Consider the following 15,694-nt stretch of genomic DNA (forward strand, 5'->3'; position numbering starts at 1 on the left):
GAAGGCTGAGACTTGTGTCTGATTTGTTGGTGGCTGTGTCCCTGGCACCCAGAGCACTAACATGGTGAGTTAATGAACACAGGCACGGCGCTAGCAGTCAATAACAGAGAACAGTTTCGTGTTCTAACATGGTGGGCTCTGTGCCGAATGTGTCACAAAGGTTTTCCTCTTTAAGCGGGCACTCACATTGTCCCATTGTACAGATGAGGAAACCTCAGCTCAGAGGTCACAGAACCTGCAGATAGGGTGGCGCTGAGGTTTAAACTCAGTCATTCTGCATATATCCAGACAAAACCTTCATTCGAAAAGATGCAGGCACCCCTATGTTCATTGCAGCACTATTCACGATAGCCAAGACATGGAAACAACTTAAATGTCCATTCACAGATGAATGGACTAAGAAGATGTGGTACACATACACAATGGAATACTATGTAGCCATAAAAAAGGCCATAAGGCCATTTGCAGCAACATGGATGCAACTAGAGAGTCTCATGCTAAGAAAGAGAAAGATAAATACCATATGAGATCACTTACATGTGGAATCCAAAATACAGCACAGACGAACCTCTCTAGAGAAAAGAAACAGACTCACAGATATGGAGAACAGACTTGAGGGTGCCAACGGAGAGGGGGAGGGAGTGGGATGGACAGGGAGTTTGGGGTTAGTAGATGCAAACTGTTCCATTTAGAATCAGGTCCTACTGTACAGCACAGGGAACCATATCCAATCTCTCGGATTAGAACATGATAGAATCATATATATACATGCCTGATGCAGTCACTTTGCAGTACAGCAGAAGTTGACAGAACACTGTAAATCAGCTACAATAAAATTTTTTTTAATAAATAAAATTTAAAACCCCCTGAAAAACCCCTCAGCCATCCTGTCTCCTGGGTGTTAGTTCAGACAAAGCCCATAGTTCACACTCCAGGAAAGTCCCCATGCTCCAGGCAGAGATATGCTAATTGGAGTGAAGATCCGAAACCAGTCAGAATCCTCGGGGCAGGAGACGGTCAGGAGCATCCCAGGGAAGTGGCAGTAGGGCTATGTATGGGTCTGTAGGAGGGGGTGGCCGATGTTGAGAAACAGGACTAGCAAACAGGACTATTGCCAGCCGATGGGGTCGTGGACAGTTACACTCTGTTTCCTCCTCTGTCTGTACTGCCTCTTTTTCCCATAGTGAGTAAGTGTAGCTTTCATAATAAGAAATATATATATATATATGTGTGTGTGTGTGTGTGTGTGTGTTTATCTTAAGAAACTTTCCCTTAAAATTTTAAAAATACACGTTCCAAGTCTCTAAGGAGAACTTCCTGCCTGTCATTCCCTTTGGCCTTCCTCAAGCATGTTCTATTACCAGTTTTTTGGTTTTTTTTTTTTTTTTTTTGTCTTTTTAGAGCTGCACCCATGATATACCGAAGTTCCCAGGCAAGGGGTCGAATCAAAGCTATAGTTGCCGGTCTACACCACAGCCATAGCAATGCCAGATCTGAGCCACTTCTGTGACCTATACTGCAGCTCAGGGCAACGCCGGATCCGTAACCCACTGATGGAGGCCAGGGATCGAGCCCAAATCTTCATGGATACTAGTCAGGTTCTTAACCCACTTAGCCACAACAGAAACTCCTTTTACTAGTTTTTAAAATAACTTTTCAAATATTCTCTGTGCATATACAGGCATATGCTACATTACACATTTCAAAACCACATTAAGTGAAAGCTTAACTCAAGGAGGCAGGATGGGCTGCTGAGGAAGAAAATGTATCTTAGATTATCACTCTTCAACTTCCTCCAAGAAACGGCCAGGACTCAGGTGAGGCAAGTGGGTCTCTGCTTTGGGTACAAAATGCAAGGGGCACCAAAAAACTCAGCAACCAAGGTAATTTTTTTTTAGGGCCACACCCGCAGCATATGGAGGTTCCCAGGCTAGTAGTCAAATCGGAGCTGTAGCCACTGGCCTACGCCACAGGCACAGCAACGCCAGATCTGAGCTGAGTCTGCAACCTACACCACAGCTCACAGCAACACAGGATCCTTCACCCACTGAGTGAGGCCAGGGATCGAACCTGCGACCTCATGGTTCCTAGCTGGTTTAGTTTCTGCTGTGCCACAATGGGAACTCTGAGATAAATTTTTTTTTTTTTTTTTTTGCTATTTCTTGGGCCGCTCCCGAGGCATATGGAGGTTCCCAGGCTAGGGGTCAAATCGGAGCTGTAGCCACCGGCCTACGCCAGAGCCACAGCAACGCAGGATCCGAGCCGCGTCTGCAACCTACACCGCAGCTCACAGCAACGCCGGATCGTTTAACCCACTGAGCAGGGGCAGGGACCGAACCCGCAACCTCATGGTTCCTAGTCGGATTCGTTAACCACTGCGCCACGACGGGAACTCCGAGATAAATATTTTAATCCAATTAAAAAAAATCCCAGTTAATGCAAGAAAGTCATGAGAAATAAAACGCCAAAATTTTAAATAAAAACAGAACCAGGAAAAAAATGGTAGATCCTAGTTATATGAAGTTGAAAATTCTATAATTGTGTGTGGGGGGGAGAGATAGAGGCAGTTTTAAGAAAAAGATTACAAAATTACAATTAAAAATTAGGTAAGAGGAGTTCCTGCTGTGGTGCATCAGGTTAAGGATCCAGTGTTGTCTGCGGCAGGTCGGGGTGGCTGCTGAAGCTCAGGTTCGATCCCTGTCCCGGGAATTCTATCATGAGGTGAATACGGCCAAAAAACCAGACAAAATTAGGTAAGAAAATGAATATTTAGAATGAGAAAACATCAAAGTACAAATAAAAAAAAACTTGACCTATACCACAAACATCACAAAATCTAGAAGACAAAATTTTTTGATTAATTGTGGGAAAGGCTTTTCTTAGGTGGTAACTGACAAAATGAAACTCAAAGCTTCAAGACAATAGCTGGAGAAACTGTTCAGTTGTAACAATGTAACTTGTATCTTCCCTGTTTCTTACTCCAGGGAGAACCTGTGCTAAAAATAGAATGTGCTAAAAATAGAAACTACCCCTTTCTCTAACTAGCTGCTTCCTCAGCTGAAGGAGCCTGAGTTCTTGCTGCTGAGAGCTCCAGGCCCCTCTGTTGGTCCATAAACCTGCTTGAGCTCACATAGCTTCCGTCTCTGCTTCCTTCTTCCCTCACCATTTCTAGCAGCTTCTATAATACCTTTTCCCCAAAGGTTTCCTCCTTCAGCTGCAAAAGATGTATGGTAGGTTTGCGCTCACAAACTCGGGAATCTGATCAGTTCTGTCCCACATGATAACCATCAACACCTGTTCCTTTCCCCACGAGCCCCCCAGAGCACCTCACAGCATGGCAGCAAGAGCCCAGACACAGAGGTGACATCCTGTCTCTATTCAGTAGGAAGGTGTTCCTAGGCCCCGCCCATGCTCAAGGACCAGGGTTTCACAGAAGCTGAGAGGCAGCAGAATATGCACCGCAAAATATGCCACTTTAGCCTAAAGATTCTTTCTTTCTTTCTTTCTTTTTTTTTTTGTTTTTTTTTTTTTTGTTTTTGGTCTTTTTGCTTTTTCTAGAGCTGCTCCCACAGCATATGGAGGTTCCCAGGCTAGGGGTCCAATCGGAGTTGTAGCCACCAGCCTACACGAGAGCCACAGCAACGTGGGATCTGAGCCGCATCTGCGACCTACACCACAGCTCACGGCAACGCCAGATCCTTAACCCACTGAGCAAGGCCAGGGATCGAACCTGCAACCTCATGGTTCCTAGTTGGATTCATTAACCACTGAGCCACGACGGGAACTTAAAGATTCTTTCAAACTGAAGAAAATGAAGAAACCTAGAGTAAAACCCCTCTCTGCTCTTCCCGTCTGGCTAAAAGTGAGATGTAATTTCCACCTGTGAAGGTGTCCCCTTCCCTCTTCCCAGGAAGAGGACAAGTCATAGACTCAGTCACCCCAGGTGACTCCAAGCTCTGAGCCCAGAGGAAGCCACACAACAAATGTCACGAAGACAAGGTTCATCTTCCAGGACTTTCCCCCATGATACCTTCCCAGGCGCGCCACTCCTAAACCACAAACACCCGTTCCTGTCTTGTCTTTCCCTACAAATGTATTGTTAATTGTTAAGCTGGTATTGCGGGTGGAAAAAATCACGGGAAGAATAGCGATTGATAGTCAATCTAATAAATATAGGAAAAATTTATTCAGGTCAACGTGAGGATTGTAACCCGGGACACAGTCCTTCCGAAAGCCCTGGGGACCACGAAAGCACAGTCACACACGCTTTTGAGATGCAGGGTTGTGCGTCGCAGGACAGGACGCATTACTGGCCGTGTGCACAATCCAGACCTGCAGGCACAAAGAGAGCAGAGGCTCCCTCAGATTCCTCAGGACTGAGAAGGAAGGTTCTCGCCTAGAGGTGTGGGGAGTGCGCATGACACTCGAAAGGGGAGGGAGGAGGCCCCAGGGACCAGAGAAAAGGGTTTTGTTTACATTTTTCTTGTCTTGCCATAAACTTTGAGTCTTGTTTCATCACTATGTGAACACGGCAGAAGGGCCCACGCACACGTCTGCTCCAGCTTCACCATAAATCCACCTGCCTCTGGGCAGAAGTCAGCCTTACTAACAGGGTTGTTCCAGAAAGATGTCACGAAGGAGGTAAAACGTGGAAGTCGCCCTAAAGACCAGGTAACTTCTCTGCGTGGAGGCGGGGGCAGGACCTTCCCAGTCCTTTGAAGGGAAGCGTCTGCAGGGGGCTCTCCAGAGCCCTGGTTTTAACAGGACGGTGAGAAGGAGGGTGGTGAGATTGTCGTTTTGCTGTGGAGGTCTTTGCTCAAGTGAAATCTTGGGGAATCCCAATATGTAAAAAAAGTAAAATTGCAGTTTCTCAGGTAGGTCTGGGGCCCCGCTGTCTCAGCTCACATCCTAGGGGAGCCTAGCGGGTCCTGGGGGAGTTTGCAGAAAATAACATTTGGAAAGGAATAGAGAGGAGGGGCAGAAGTGGTTGGAGTCAGATAATGTTGGGGTGAGGTGTTCGGACCATACTTGGCAGAGGTATACAGCTGGTGTCAGAGCAGGGTATAAGATTGGACCCTACTCGGTACATGTATACAGCTGGTGTCAGAGCAGGGTATAAGATTGGACCCTACTTGGCAGATGTATACAGTTGGTGTCAGAGCGGGGTAAGCCTCCTCCATCAGGGCTCTGCACAAGATAAAGAACTCAAACAGCACACAAGCCTCTCCAATGAAAAGTAAGTTTCCCTCCCTCCTCAGCCCCGGATCCCTTAGCACAGCCTCCCAGAGGCATTTCTCTATGGACAGGAGCTTTCCAGAAATACACCAGGAATAGACAGTTCTTTGGTTTTTATTTATTCATCCCCCCCATACACACACTAAACCAACCAACCAGGTTTGTTCTTTTGGGACAAGCTGATGGAAGGTGAACACTCGGAAGAGTAAAGTTCAAAGTAACTTGCATGTGACCAGAGGGCAGACAGACCGGAAGGAGAGGGCCAGGCTCTGGAGTTACACCCGCAGCCAGGTCCTGTTCTGGCACCTGAGCTTTCAGAGCCTTGGGCATGTCCCTTGACCTCTGTGAGGCTCAATTTCTTCTTTCTTTTGAAAGTATTACAGTAATGCCTTTCTGGTAGGACACGGGTCTGCACGCAGCAGAAAAGCTCCATCACCCGGACTGAACCAGAAGGCTGTCTTTCTGATCCAAAGACCAAGCCCCTTGGTTCTCAATGGGGAGGGGTCCTGCTGCCTCCCCCAGGCTGGGGTGTTTGCAAACAAAGGTAGGGGTTTCTTGACTGTGAAGATTTCTGGGGCGGCTGGCAGCCTGGTGAGGTTAGGGTTCAAGGATGTTAAAGAGCTTACTTAGAATGTTTGCTGCAGCAGGTCACCGCAAAGCATCCTCTGGCTCCAGACCGCAGCCTTCTCGCTGGGAAACATCACCTTAGAGGCGCAAGCGCACCGTCTCCTCAAGGACCCTTGGTTTCCCAGGCTCCGGAATGGAGTCACCTGTGACCGTGGCCCGGTGTCTGCTACTGTCCTGGGCGCTAGGACAACATGGCCTCTCTCTGGGGAAAAAGGAAATTTACTTTGGAAGCTTCCTCGCAGAGTCCCCCTCGCAGTCTTACTGGCTGGGTCACTCGCTCATTCCTGAACCCCTCCTGAGCAGGGAGGGGGGTCCTCCTAGACGAGACAGGAGCTATGCTGGAGGAGCGTGTTGGGGGTGTGTGCGTCCGGAAATGGGGCTGAGGGAGGGGTGGGACACCCGCGAGAAAGTGACAAGGGGGACGGTACGCCCAGCAGGCGGGTCCCAGGCCCGCTTACGGTCCTCAGAGGCCGCCCTGTCGCCCCCCCTTGCACGCTCTCCTCCCCCTCCCCCAGGGCCTCTGCGCGACTCCCGCTGCAGCCCTGTTCCCCCCCTCCCCGCACTTCCCTCCCCGAGGCTTTCCTGTATTTACTTGTGTGGCCCTCTGGTTAATCGTGGGCCACGACTGAGAGCGCCACGAAGGTGGGGACCGCTAACGTTGTCACCAAGAGGGGAGAGGGGTCGCGGCCAGGCACCGCGCAACCCTGGGAGCCGAGGCCTTCTTGAGTTCTGCTCCCTGGGCCCCTCGCCTCCCTCCTGCCCCCACTCTGCGGCGGCCGTTGCGGGGGGGGGGGGTCACCACAACCTCCAAATCACTGTGACGTCCTAGTTTCTCCTTAAAATAGTTCGCGAATTTCGTATTTTACTCCGTACTATGGCAGTGTTGACTTAAATGCAGAAAGAATGATTTTCTTCCAGATCGTGGAGTTGTTCCAACAGGAAGACACGCCGGGTGTCACGGGGTGCTTCTCGCAGGCCCCGGAGTTGAGATGCACTCCGCGTTGCGCACCGGGCCCGGGAAGGCCCGAAAGATGCCAGCGAGTGGGTCCGGCACCAGCACGCCCTTGCTCGAAATACCTTGGGGCCCCACCCGGAACCTAGTGACTCCGAAACTCTGGGGTGGGGCCCAGCAATGAGTTCGCACACCCCCGCCAGGTGACCGTGACGCGCGCCGAAAGAGGAGAGCGTCCGATTTAGAAGGCAGATAAAGTTAGCTTCAAAACCAAACCAAACCAAACCAACGACGAGGAAGCACTTCGGCCAGTCCCAAGCCCCCCCCACCCCCAATCCCGGTCCGCATCCCTCGGAAGGCCGGGGACCACCGGCGGCCCCCGCTCCGGGCAGCGGAGGCAGAGGCACTGGTCCCGCGGGCTTCTCTCCCCCGGCGGGAGCTCTGAGCGCAGCGGGCGGGACAAGGGGAGGAGCGGGGACGTGCGCCCGAGCCCCGTGCGAATGGCCTCCGGCCGCGCTCGGCGGGCGGCGGCGCCCCCCGCACCGCCCTTCTGCAGACCTGGCCCGAGCCCACCCAGCGCCACCTCCGCGCGGGTTGGGGCGGCCGCTTGGGCTCGAGGCCTTAGGAAGCGCCGGGGACGAGCGCTCTGAACTTGGGGAGGAAGGAAGAGACGGTCCGCGCGGCCGGCTGCCTCCCAGCTTCCCCGCAGGCCAGCTCTCCGCAATTATGCGCCTGCCCCGGGACCTCCCGGGCCGATGCGACAGCCGGGAGGAGACCGCTCGGCGACCCGCCGGAGGGCAGGCCTGTTGGGAGCCGCGGGGCCAACTTCACGGGCAGGAAGACGACGGAAGCTGAGCGCAAGCTCAGCCGGGAGCCCCAGCGGCAGGGCAGGCGCGGGCCCGCTGGGCGGGAGGGGCTGAGAGAGCCCCACTTCCGATGCGGTCCCCACTCTCTGCGGATCCCTCGGACCCCGCCCGCTCGGGCCCCGCGCCGCTGGATCCGCCTGGCGCTCCCGCGGCCGCGCCTCCCGGGGCCGGGCCCTCCCCCGCTGCTGGCAGGCTCAACCCCGAGGGCCGCGCCCGGCCCGGCCCGGCCCGCATCCTCCTCCCACTCCGCCCTGGGCAGTCCGGCTAAAACCCGGAGGTCCGGAGTGGAACTGCCTCTCCTCCCAGGCCCGGGGCGGGCGTTGCGCGCTCTTTCAACCACCCCAGGCGTTAGGTCTCCGGAGGACAAGTCCCGGGGCTATTCGGCGTCATGGAGCCCCGGGGGATGGAGCTGCTAAGTTTGGAGGCTCTGGGACCTGTGCCTTTTGAAGACACCCCGCCAGCCGGGGAGCCGCCTGCCCCGGGGGTCCTCAGCACGGACGGTGGCGGGGACGGCGGCGGCACGTCGAAGGTCCCGAACCCCGACGCCGAGCCCCCGTTCCTTCAGGAAGAGGCTGCCCTCCGGGAACAGGAGGAGCTGCTGGAGAGCCGTCGCCGCCGCCGCGCGCGCTCCTTCTCTCTGCCCGCCGACCCGATCCTGCAGGCGGCCAAGTTCCTGCAGCAGCAGCCGCCGCCGGCCCCGGGGACGGGCTCAGAGGGCAGCGAGAGGGCCGAGGGTGCGCTGCGCAGCCCGGGCAGCTGCTGCGCCAAGTGCAAGAAACGGGTGCAGTTCGCGGACGCGCTGGGGCTGAGCCTGGCCAGCGTGAAGCACTTCAGCGAGACTGAGGAGCCGCAGGTGCCACCCGCCGTGCTCTCCCGCTTCCGCAGTTTCCCAGCGCGCGCAGAGGACCTGGAGCAACTTCCGAGCCTCCTGGCCGCGGCGGCGGCGGCCGCGCCCCTGCCGGCGCCGCCTCCCCGGCTGCAGCCTCTCTTCGAGCTTCCCGAACCGAGCGCCGTGGCCGAGCGCCTGCGGCGGCAGCGCGTGTGCCTAGAACGCGTGCACTGCTCGGAGCCCGGGGGCGTCGAGGTGACCGGCTCCGGCCGGGTGCTGGGCTGCCCTGGGCCGCGCGCCGTGGCTGTGCGCTACACCTTCACCGAGTGGCGCTCCTTCCTGGACGTGCCGGCCGAGCTGAGGCCGGAGCCGGGGGAGCCTCCGCCGTTGGCGCCGTCGCGGGGGCCCGGGGACGCCGAGGACGAGCCCGGCGCCGAACGCTTCCACTTCGCGCTGTGCCTGCCCCCGGGCCTGCTGCCCAAGGAGGGGGAGGACGCGGACGCGCCGGGCGTCGCCGTCCACTTCGCCGTGTGCTACCGCTGCGCCCAGGGCGAGTACTGGGACAACAATGCGGGGGCCAACTACACGCTGCGCTACGTGCGCCCCGCTGATGCGCTCTGAGCCTGCGGCGCTCGGCCCCGCGGCGCTTGCAGGGACAGCACCAGGCGGCTGCGGCTGCGACGCTCTGAGCCCCGGGATAGAGGGAGCCGCTCACCGCAAGCTCGCACCCAGACAGATCCTGGCAGCAAGCACGGAGCCTCGGCCACTTTCCCGTCGCTCAGGCCCCTGGAGTTCCCGCCCGCGTCGGAAAAGGAAGACAACCGCCGGGTGTCCAGTGGCTGCCTCCGCGAAGGCTCCGGATTTCTGCGCGAGGCTGCAAACCCTTGGGATTTGTTTTCAACCGTGGACTGCGTGTTTCAGCCCCTGTACCTTGTGGGAGACCCCTGGGGTCTCAGGGAGAGGTCAGACCCTGCCGCTGCATCGCGCCCCGGGAAGGCGTGGACTGCGGGCCTGTTTCTCGAGAAATCCAGGTGGGGCCTTAGCAGACTGTTCTTTTCTTTTAACCAGGATCTGGGAAATGTTCGCCCAGACTCATGGGCTTGCGTACAAATGTCCTTTGCAAAGTAAATGCCACGTGCACGTCTCTTACTTTATATTTCAGCTTCCGGCAGTTGGGGAGGCCCTGGCAGGCAGGCAGTCTTCCTCAGTGGATGCTGCTACTGAACTTTAAAACAGTCAAATAACAGTATTTTCAAATTTCCTTTCTTCCATCCCTCCTCTCTGATGTGGAAAGGCCCAGACTTCCCATAATGGACTGGAATGTTCTTTACACTGTTTTGTAGAAGTCGTTCTTTCCCCGGCAAAATAAGATGCTTGGTGAATTGAAATGCCAGAGTAATCAGCAAGCTTTGGCTGTGAGCCGCTCCAGCGGGTCCTGGCCCCCAGCCCCCTCGTGTGGGCAAAACACATCGTAGCTCCTAGACTCTGGGCCATTAGCAGTCGGAGAAGCTGGACTCCGGATGGCTAGACTCCAAGCCGCAAGATGAGGGGATGGAGAGGTGGTTTTCTGTCCCTCTTGGAGCCACTGGTGGGAGTGGGGCCTTGACTGATGAAGCATGCCCAGCAAGAAAATCCCGCTCTGAATCCCATGGGCACCCAGCACAGGCTAGGACTGTGGGAACCAGTCTGGTTGGCCTTTATTCATTGCCGATGTCTGCGGATGCCAAGATAAGGGGGCTATGGATGGCTGGGGCCATGGGTGGCGGGGGCCAGTGAGCCTCTGGAAGGATCTGACTTCTTTACACCTTGGTCACCTATTGGTAATTCATCTTTCTTTTGTTTTCATAGGTTCCAGCACGTGGCTAGTACAGTCAGTCTGTTGCGTGATGCTCAGCTTTAAGGAGGAGCTGTTTCACTGCTGCTCTATAGGTATCTCAGGGAGGCTTCTACATACAGCCTACGGGCCAGAGCCTATTATCGTAGGGCCTGGGAGCTAAGCTTGTTTTTTACATTGTTAAACAGTTGGAAAAATTCAAACAAAGACTCCTGTTCTAGTGACACATGAGAATAGTATGAAATTCAAGTTTCAGTGTCTATAGATCAAGTATTTTAGGAACCCAGCTAGGCACATTCATTTACACTTTTTTTTTTTTTTTTGTCTTTTTGCCTTTTCTAGGGCCGCTCCTGTGGCATATGGAAGTTCCCAGGCTAGGAGTCGAATGGGAGCTGTAGCCGCCGGCCTATACCACAGCCACAGCAACACCAGATCCTTAACCCACTGAGTGAGGCCAGGGATCAAACTCTCAACCTCACGGTTCCCAGTCAGATTCATTAACCACTGAGCCACGACGGGAACTCCCGTTTACACTTTTTTTTTTTTGTCTTTTTAGGGCTGCACCCATGGCATATGGAGGTTCCACAGCCACAGCAATGCCAGATCCGAGCCACATCTGCAACGTATACCACAGCTCACTGCAATGCCGGATCCTCAACCCACTGAGTGAGGCCAGGGATCAAACCCGAAACCTCATAGTTCCTAGTTGGATTCGTTTCCGCTGAGCCACGACGGGAACTCCTCATTTACGTATTATCCATGACTGCTTTCCTGCTACAAGAGCAGAGCTGAGTAGATGCAACAGAGGCCGTATGGCAAAGTCTAAAATATTTCCTATCTGGCCCTTTATAGAAAGTCTGCTAACCCCTGCTCTAGAGAAGTGGTATTTTTTAAAACTCTGTGTTGAGAGTTACTGTTAATAAGGCAGTTACATTTTTAGTAAAATTTGCCACTTGAAATAAACTTCCTTGGGGTAAAGGAAGGGTAATGTAAATGACAGTTACATTACTGCCAGTAGTCTTGACTGGTTACAATGAACACCAAGATATCCAATGTACAACCGTCACTATACTGGGGAGGCAGGGAGGCGACGCCACCTGCTTTTTACCTCTAAGAAATAACAAAAAGTCAGGGCAGCTGAAATCGAACACCATCTAAATTAACCTCAAGCTAGAAAAACCGCCAGAAAAAAAAGGTGCCTCAAAATGGGATGTCCCGAGCTATAGAGTAATTAGTTTGAACTCTGTCTGCTTTGGTGATAATGCGTTATTTTGAAGTGTTTAGATTTTTAAAAATTGAATTAGCGCTGTATAATGATCAAAACAGAGCTCCTCTTGTCTGGTGTCTTTTAAATGGTAACCCATTAAACCTAGAATAGAGTACATAAGAAATCGATGTTTAAGAGGTATTGTGCAGCAAGATTTTTATTCTTGTAGAAACCATCATTGATTCTCAAAAGTGTATTTTGGAACTCAAACAATGAATTTTAAGAGGACCTGTTTTTATAATATAAGAACTTCAAGTAGGGCTGTTAGGAAAGGGAATCGAACTCTGCTCTCCCATGACTTTTGGAGAATTGCTCTTCTAAGGTTCAGAAGTTCGTAGAATATTTCGAGCAGTCGCCTTTCAAAGCCCCGGGGCTGACAGTCTTCTCAATGTCAATTTTATAAAGTGCCAACTTTTCATTGCAGACCGAGGCAAACCCTTTGTAAAGCAATGTATGGATGTGACAGTAGGTCTTTTTGTGTTTGGGAAAGTTAATGTCCAGGAGGGGCCGTACGGAGGAGCGAGTGGAAGCAGTTCAGAGTACTCCCGGGACGCCGTGAACACACACACGTGTTCCCTAAAGCACAGTTCCCACCTTGCAGCTGTGGTTTTTCTGTGGTCGTGTTTATCACAGCTCCGTAAGTGAGGGTCCTTCTTATTGAAAATGTAAGTAGCTTCACCTTCTGGCCCGGCTCTAGGGATCAGAAACGTAGTTCTGCTCCGCTCAGCTCACTGCCTGACCTCCAGGAGAGAGGTGCCAGTTTCTTCCCATGGGCAGTGGGTCCACGGAGCCCCGGGTCATGGCGAGTGGAATGAAGTGTGGGCCCTATCTAGAGAGTCGGAAGCAGTGGCTGGCGGAGTTCCCGTCGTGGCTCAGCAGTTAGCAAACCCGACTAATATCCATGAGGATGCGGGTTCGATCCCTGGCCTCGCTCAGTGGGTTAAGGATCTGGCGCTGCCGTGAGCTGTGGTGTAGGTTGCAGACACGGCTCAGATCCCAAGTGGCTGCGGCTGTGGCTGTGGTGTAGGCCGGTGGATGTAGCTCTGATTCCACCCCTAGCCTGGGAACCTCCACATGCCACGGGTGTGTCCCTAAAAAACCAAAAAACCCCCAAAAAACAAGAAAACAAAAAACCAACCAAACAAACAAAAAAAGAAGCAGTGGCTGGAATGTGGCTGTCTGTACAGAACACAAAGCAAGGTGACCAGTTGCTTCCAAGACCTGACTGGGGAAGCCAGGATCCTGCTCCGAGCTCTGGGGACACCAGCTGTCCTCTGTCCAGCAGCAGGGTCATAACTCAGGCAGCCTTCCTGTGGCAGCAGGGAGCGGGCAGTTGTCATGGGCGAACTTGGCGGTGGCGGGGGGGACCTTTCCGTCAGGTGTGCAGTTTTCCACCTGGCCACGTCCTCCCCTCCCTTCTGCCCTGACCAGGGGAGGGCTGCCCTGTGATGCTGTGGGTTTTGAGCGAAGCAGAGCCTTCTGTTCATTTCATCTTTGGGGACTGGTGTTGGACTCTCTATATCATTTTATGAGTTTGCCGTATTTCTAAGCTTTCTAGCATGAAGTTTTTGCATACTTTAATATGCTGCATTTCCTCATCCCCTGACTCAGTGGCTCGGTTCTTAGGAGCGTGTGGCTGGGAGCCACGTGGAGTGTTGTGATCTGCGTCATGTGTGCTTTGTCAGGCGTGCAAGGAACAGCTTTCGGGAGGAGATGGGAGGTTTTGCTTTCATGTGACATCATGGAACGGACAAGTGCTTTTTTGGCTCATGCAGTGGGACATGGGTTGGTGGTTAAACGAGGGCACCGTGGCTGGTCGTAACTTAACGGGCAGCCTGGCCAAATAGTGAGCTGTTTGACACCCAGCCTGGCCTGGCCAGTCCCGTGATGCCGGCCTGGACGGTCTTCCGGGGGTGGGGGATGGGCTTCTCACAGCGGCCAGGGGCTGGAAGCAGGACACACCCTGACCACCTGGCCCAGCCTGATGACCCCATCTTTTCTCCTGTGGGGCCATCCTGGGCTGTTGTCCACCAGCAGGCCGGTGCCTGGAAGCCCCCGGGAGAGGCTGGCCCTGGTTCTTCTCGGGACGAGTGATGGAGACGTTCCATTAGAGGCCCGGCTGTGTTTCCATGTTCCCTGCAGACTGCCTTCTGCTGGTGGAGGTGACTGGCAGGACGCAGCACTAAACGGTCCTTTGCGCCTCCAAGGGCTGGTTGCTGGAGAGCCAGACAGTGTAACCATAGGCTCTTGAGGCCTTCGACGCCTTTGCAGCTTTGGGGAGACGCTGTATTTGCATTGGCTTTGCCCGCTGTAGCAGACACTCTCTGGCCTGGACCGCACGAAGTCGCATCTTGGATAAGAGGAGGTTTTGAGATGGCAGAGATCAAGCGCTTGCTTTTAAGATGGTCCAGTGAGATTTGCCTGGTGAATCTGATCGCAGGTAGGAGTCTGTTAAGTTGTTGTGCGTACAGCATCCGTTCAACCTGGAAATCCTTAGCTGCAGACGTCTCTGGTAAAGCCAAGACATTTTAGAGACACTTACAGACACTGAATTAGACCAGTACGATTATTCATCCATTCACCTTGCTGCAGCTTCTCTGACACTGGTCAGCTCAAGGCACGGCCCAGGGAGAGCCTAGAGCATCCTAATGCATATTCCAAAACGGGAAACTCGCTCTGAAAATCTGAATTGAATAAAGGTGAAAGCAGGTGGCTTTTGGGAACTGAGCCTGAAACACTGAATCTCCGTGTGAAAAACTGATGAGCACACCCTGCAGAAGGCTTTCTATCGATCCCACCTGTGTGTTATGTTGAGGAAGCGTCCACTCCCACAGGTGAGAAGTTTGTGGTCACGGCAAAGCCATGGGCTTTAAAGGGGCCTCCTGGCAGGGTCTCTAGAGGGTTGGTGGTTCCTGCACCTCCCTAGATGTTTCTGGGTGAGGAGCCCCGTTATCAGGAGGCTGTTCTGCTGCCACTGAAGTGGCATCTTTTCTACCTTAAGTAGGTGAGAGAGGTTACCGTTTCTCAGAGGGAGTTAGGTTTTGTCTAATTTTTATATTATTTAAAAAGACACGTGGGAGTTCCCGTGTGGCACAGCTCCATATGCCACGGGGTGGCCAAAAAAGAAAAAAAAAGGAGAAAGAAAAATAGGAGTTAATATTCACAACTACTTTTAGTGGTCTAGAGAATTCCCTTTGTGTGTTCCTTTCAGTCCGGTTAAGGAGACGTGGTGTTTTCACGCACAGACTGAAGGCATGTTGTTTATAAAATTACTTTTTTCAGCCAGAAAATCCCAAAACCTGTGTGTCACCTACATCACCATTAAATTAGTGAGGTCTGTTGTAGCAGTAGGATCGTAAAAATATAAACCGAATTGAGTTTGAAGGCCCCTGGGATATCTGAAAATGAGTGTTAAATGGCTAAGTGTGATATAAATGGACACTGAATCGCAGGCCAGTCCTTAACGAGGAAACACACAATACACTCTTTTGGGGAAAGAACTAACGGGCTGCAATTTAGAAAGATCTGTGATTCCCCGGCTTAGCTCCGCACCCCAACAGATGGGAACTAGAGGCTGCTTCTGTTCCCTGATGCTGAGTGATGGTGGGTTTTGCTGTTACTAGAAAGTCATTACAAAGGCATTTCTGTACTGGTGCAGCTGCCCTGAAAGACTAGGGTTTCTGGCAGAGGAAACAACCACCTTCAAAACAGGCTCGTAAGCTACTGAATTCTGAGGCCAGGGGCTGCCCGGCCCGCCCTGCCCGCCTTGCCACTCAGGAGAACGTGCAGGGGGACACTGCTTGGGGCCTGGGCCTGGCATGGCGGGCCTCCCCGCCCCGGGGGCTCCGGCCTGCACGGAGGGTGTTGAAGGCCGCCGCGAGGCCCAAGACCCAGCGTTTGGGGCCTCAGCTTTTGACTCTGCCCCATCCACGTGGCCCAGGAAACCTTTGAGGCTCCTGTGTGGACGGATTGTTAGAGCCAGGGGTCTCTAAAGCCATGGGCACCACGCCCTGGGGGCGCAGCCTCAGGGCCTGGCAGACCCCTGTGGTGTGTTACCTGCGTGTGACAGCAGAGACTGGGGCTC

The 15,694-nt window shown here is 53.4% G+C and overlaps 2 protein-coding genes across 4 annotated transcripts in view; one reads left to right on the top strand and one right to left on the bottom strand.

Moving 5' to 3' along the window:
* Positions 1-15,694, bottom strand: part of LYRM4 (LYR motif containing 4) — a 162,634-nt gene that overhangs the window by 12,496 nt on the left and 134,444 nt on the right. The gene's annotated exons all lie outside the window — the stretch shown is intronic.
* On the top strand, positions 7,288-11,575 carry PPP1R3G (protein phosphatase 1 regulatory subunit 3G). The gene has a single exon (XM_021100136.2). The coding sequence runs from the start codon at positions 8,069-8,071 to the stop codon at positions 9,128-9,130; it is 1,062 nt and encodes a 353-aa protein (XP_020955795.1). The 5' UTR covers positions 7,288-8,068; the 3' UTR covers positions 9,131-11,575.

Source organism: Sus scrofa, chromosome 7 (genome assembly GCF_054392235.1).
Source record: "Sus scrofa isolate SSC_HxYL_T2T_F1_AM1 chromosome 7, Sscrofa_HxYL_maternal_Yorkshire_Landrace_v2.0, whole genome shotgun sequence".
Taxonomy (NCBI): Eukaryota; Metazoa; Chordata; class Mammalia; order Artiodactyla; family Suidae; genus Sus; species Sus scrofa.

Coding starts and splice junctions, on each gene's coding strand:
- PPP1R3G (XM_021100136.2), top strand. CDS start 8,069: ATGGAGCCCCGGGGGATGGAGCTGCTAAGTTTGGAGGCTCTGGGACCT.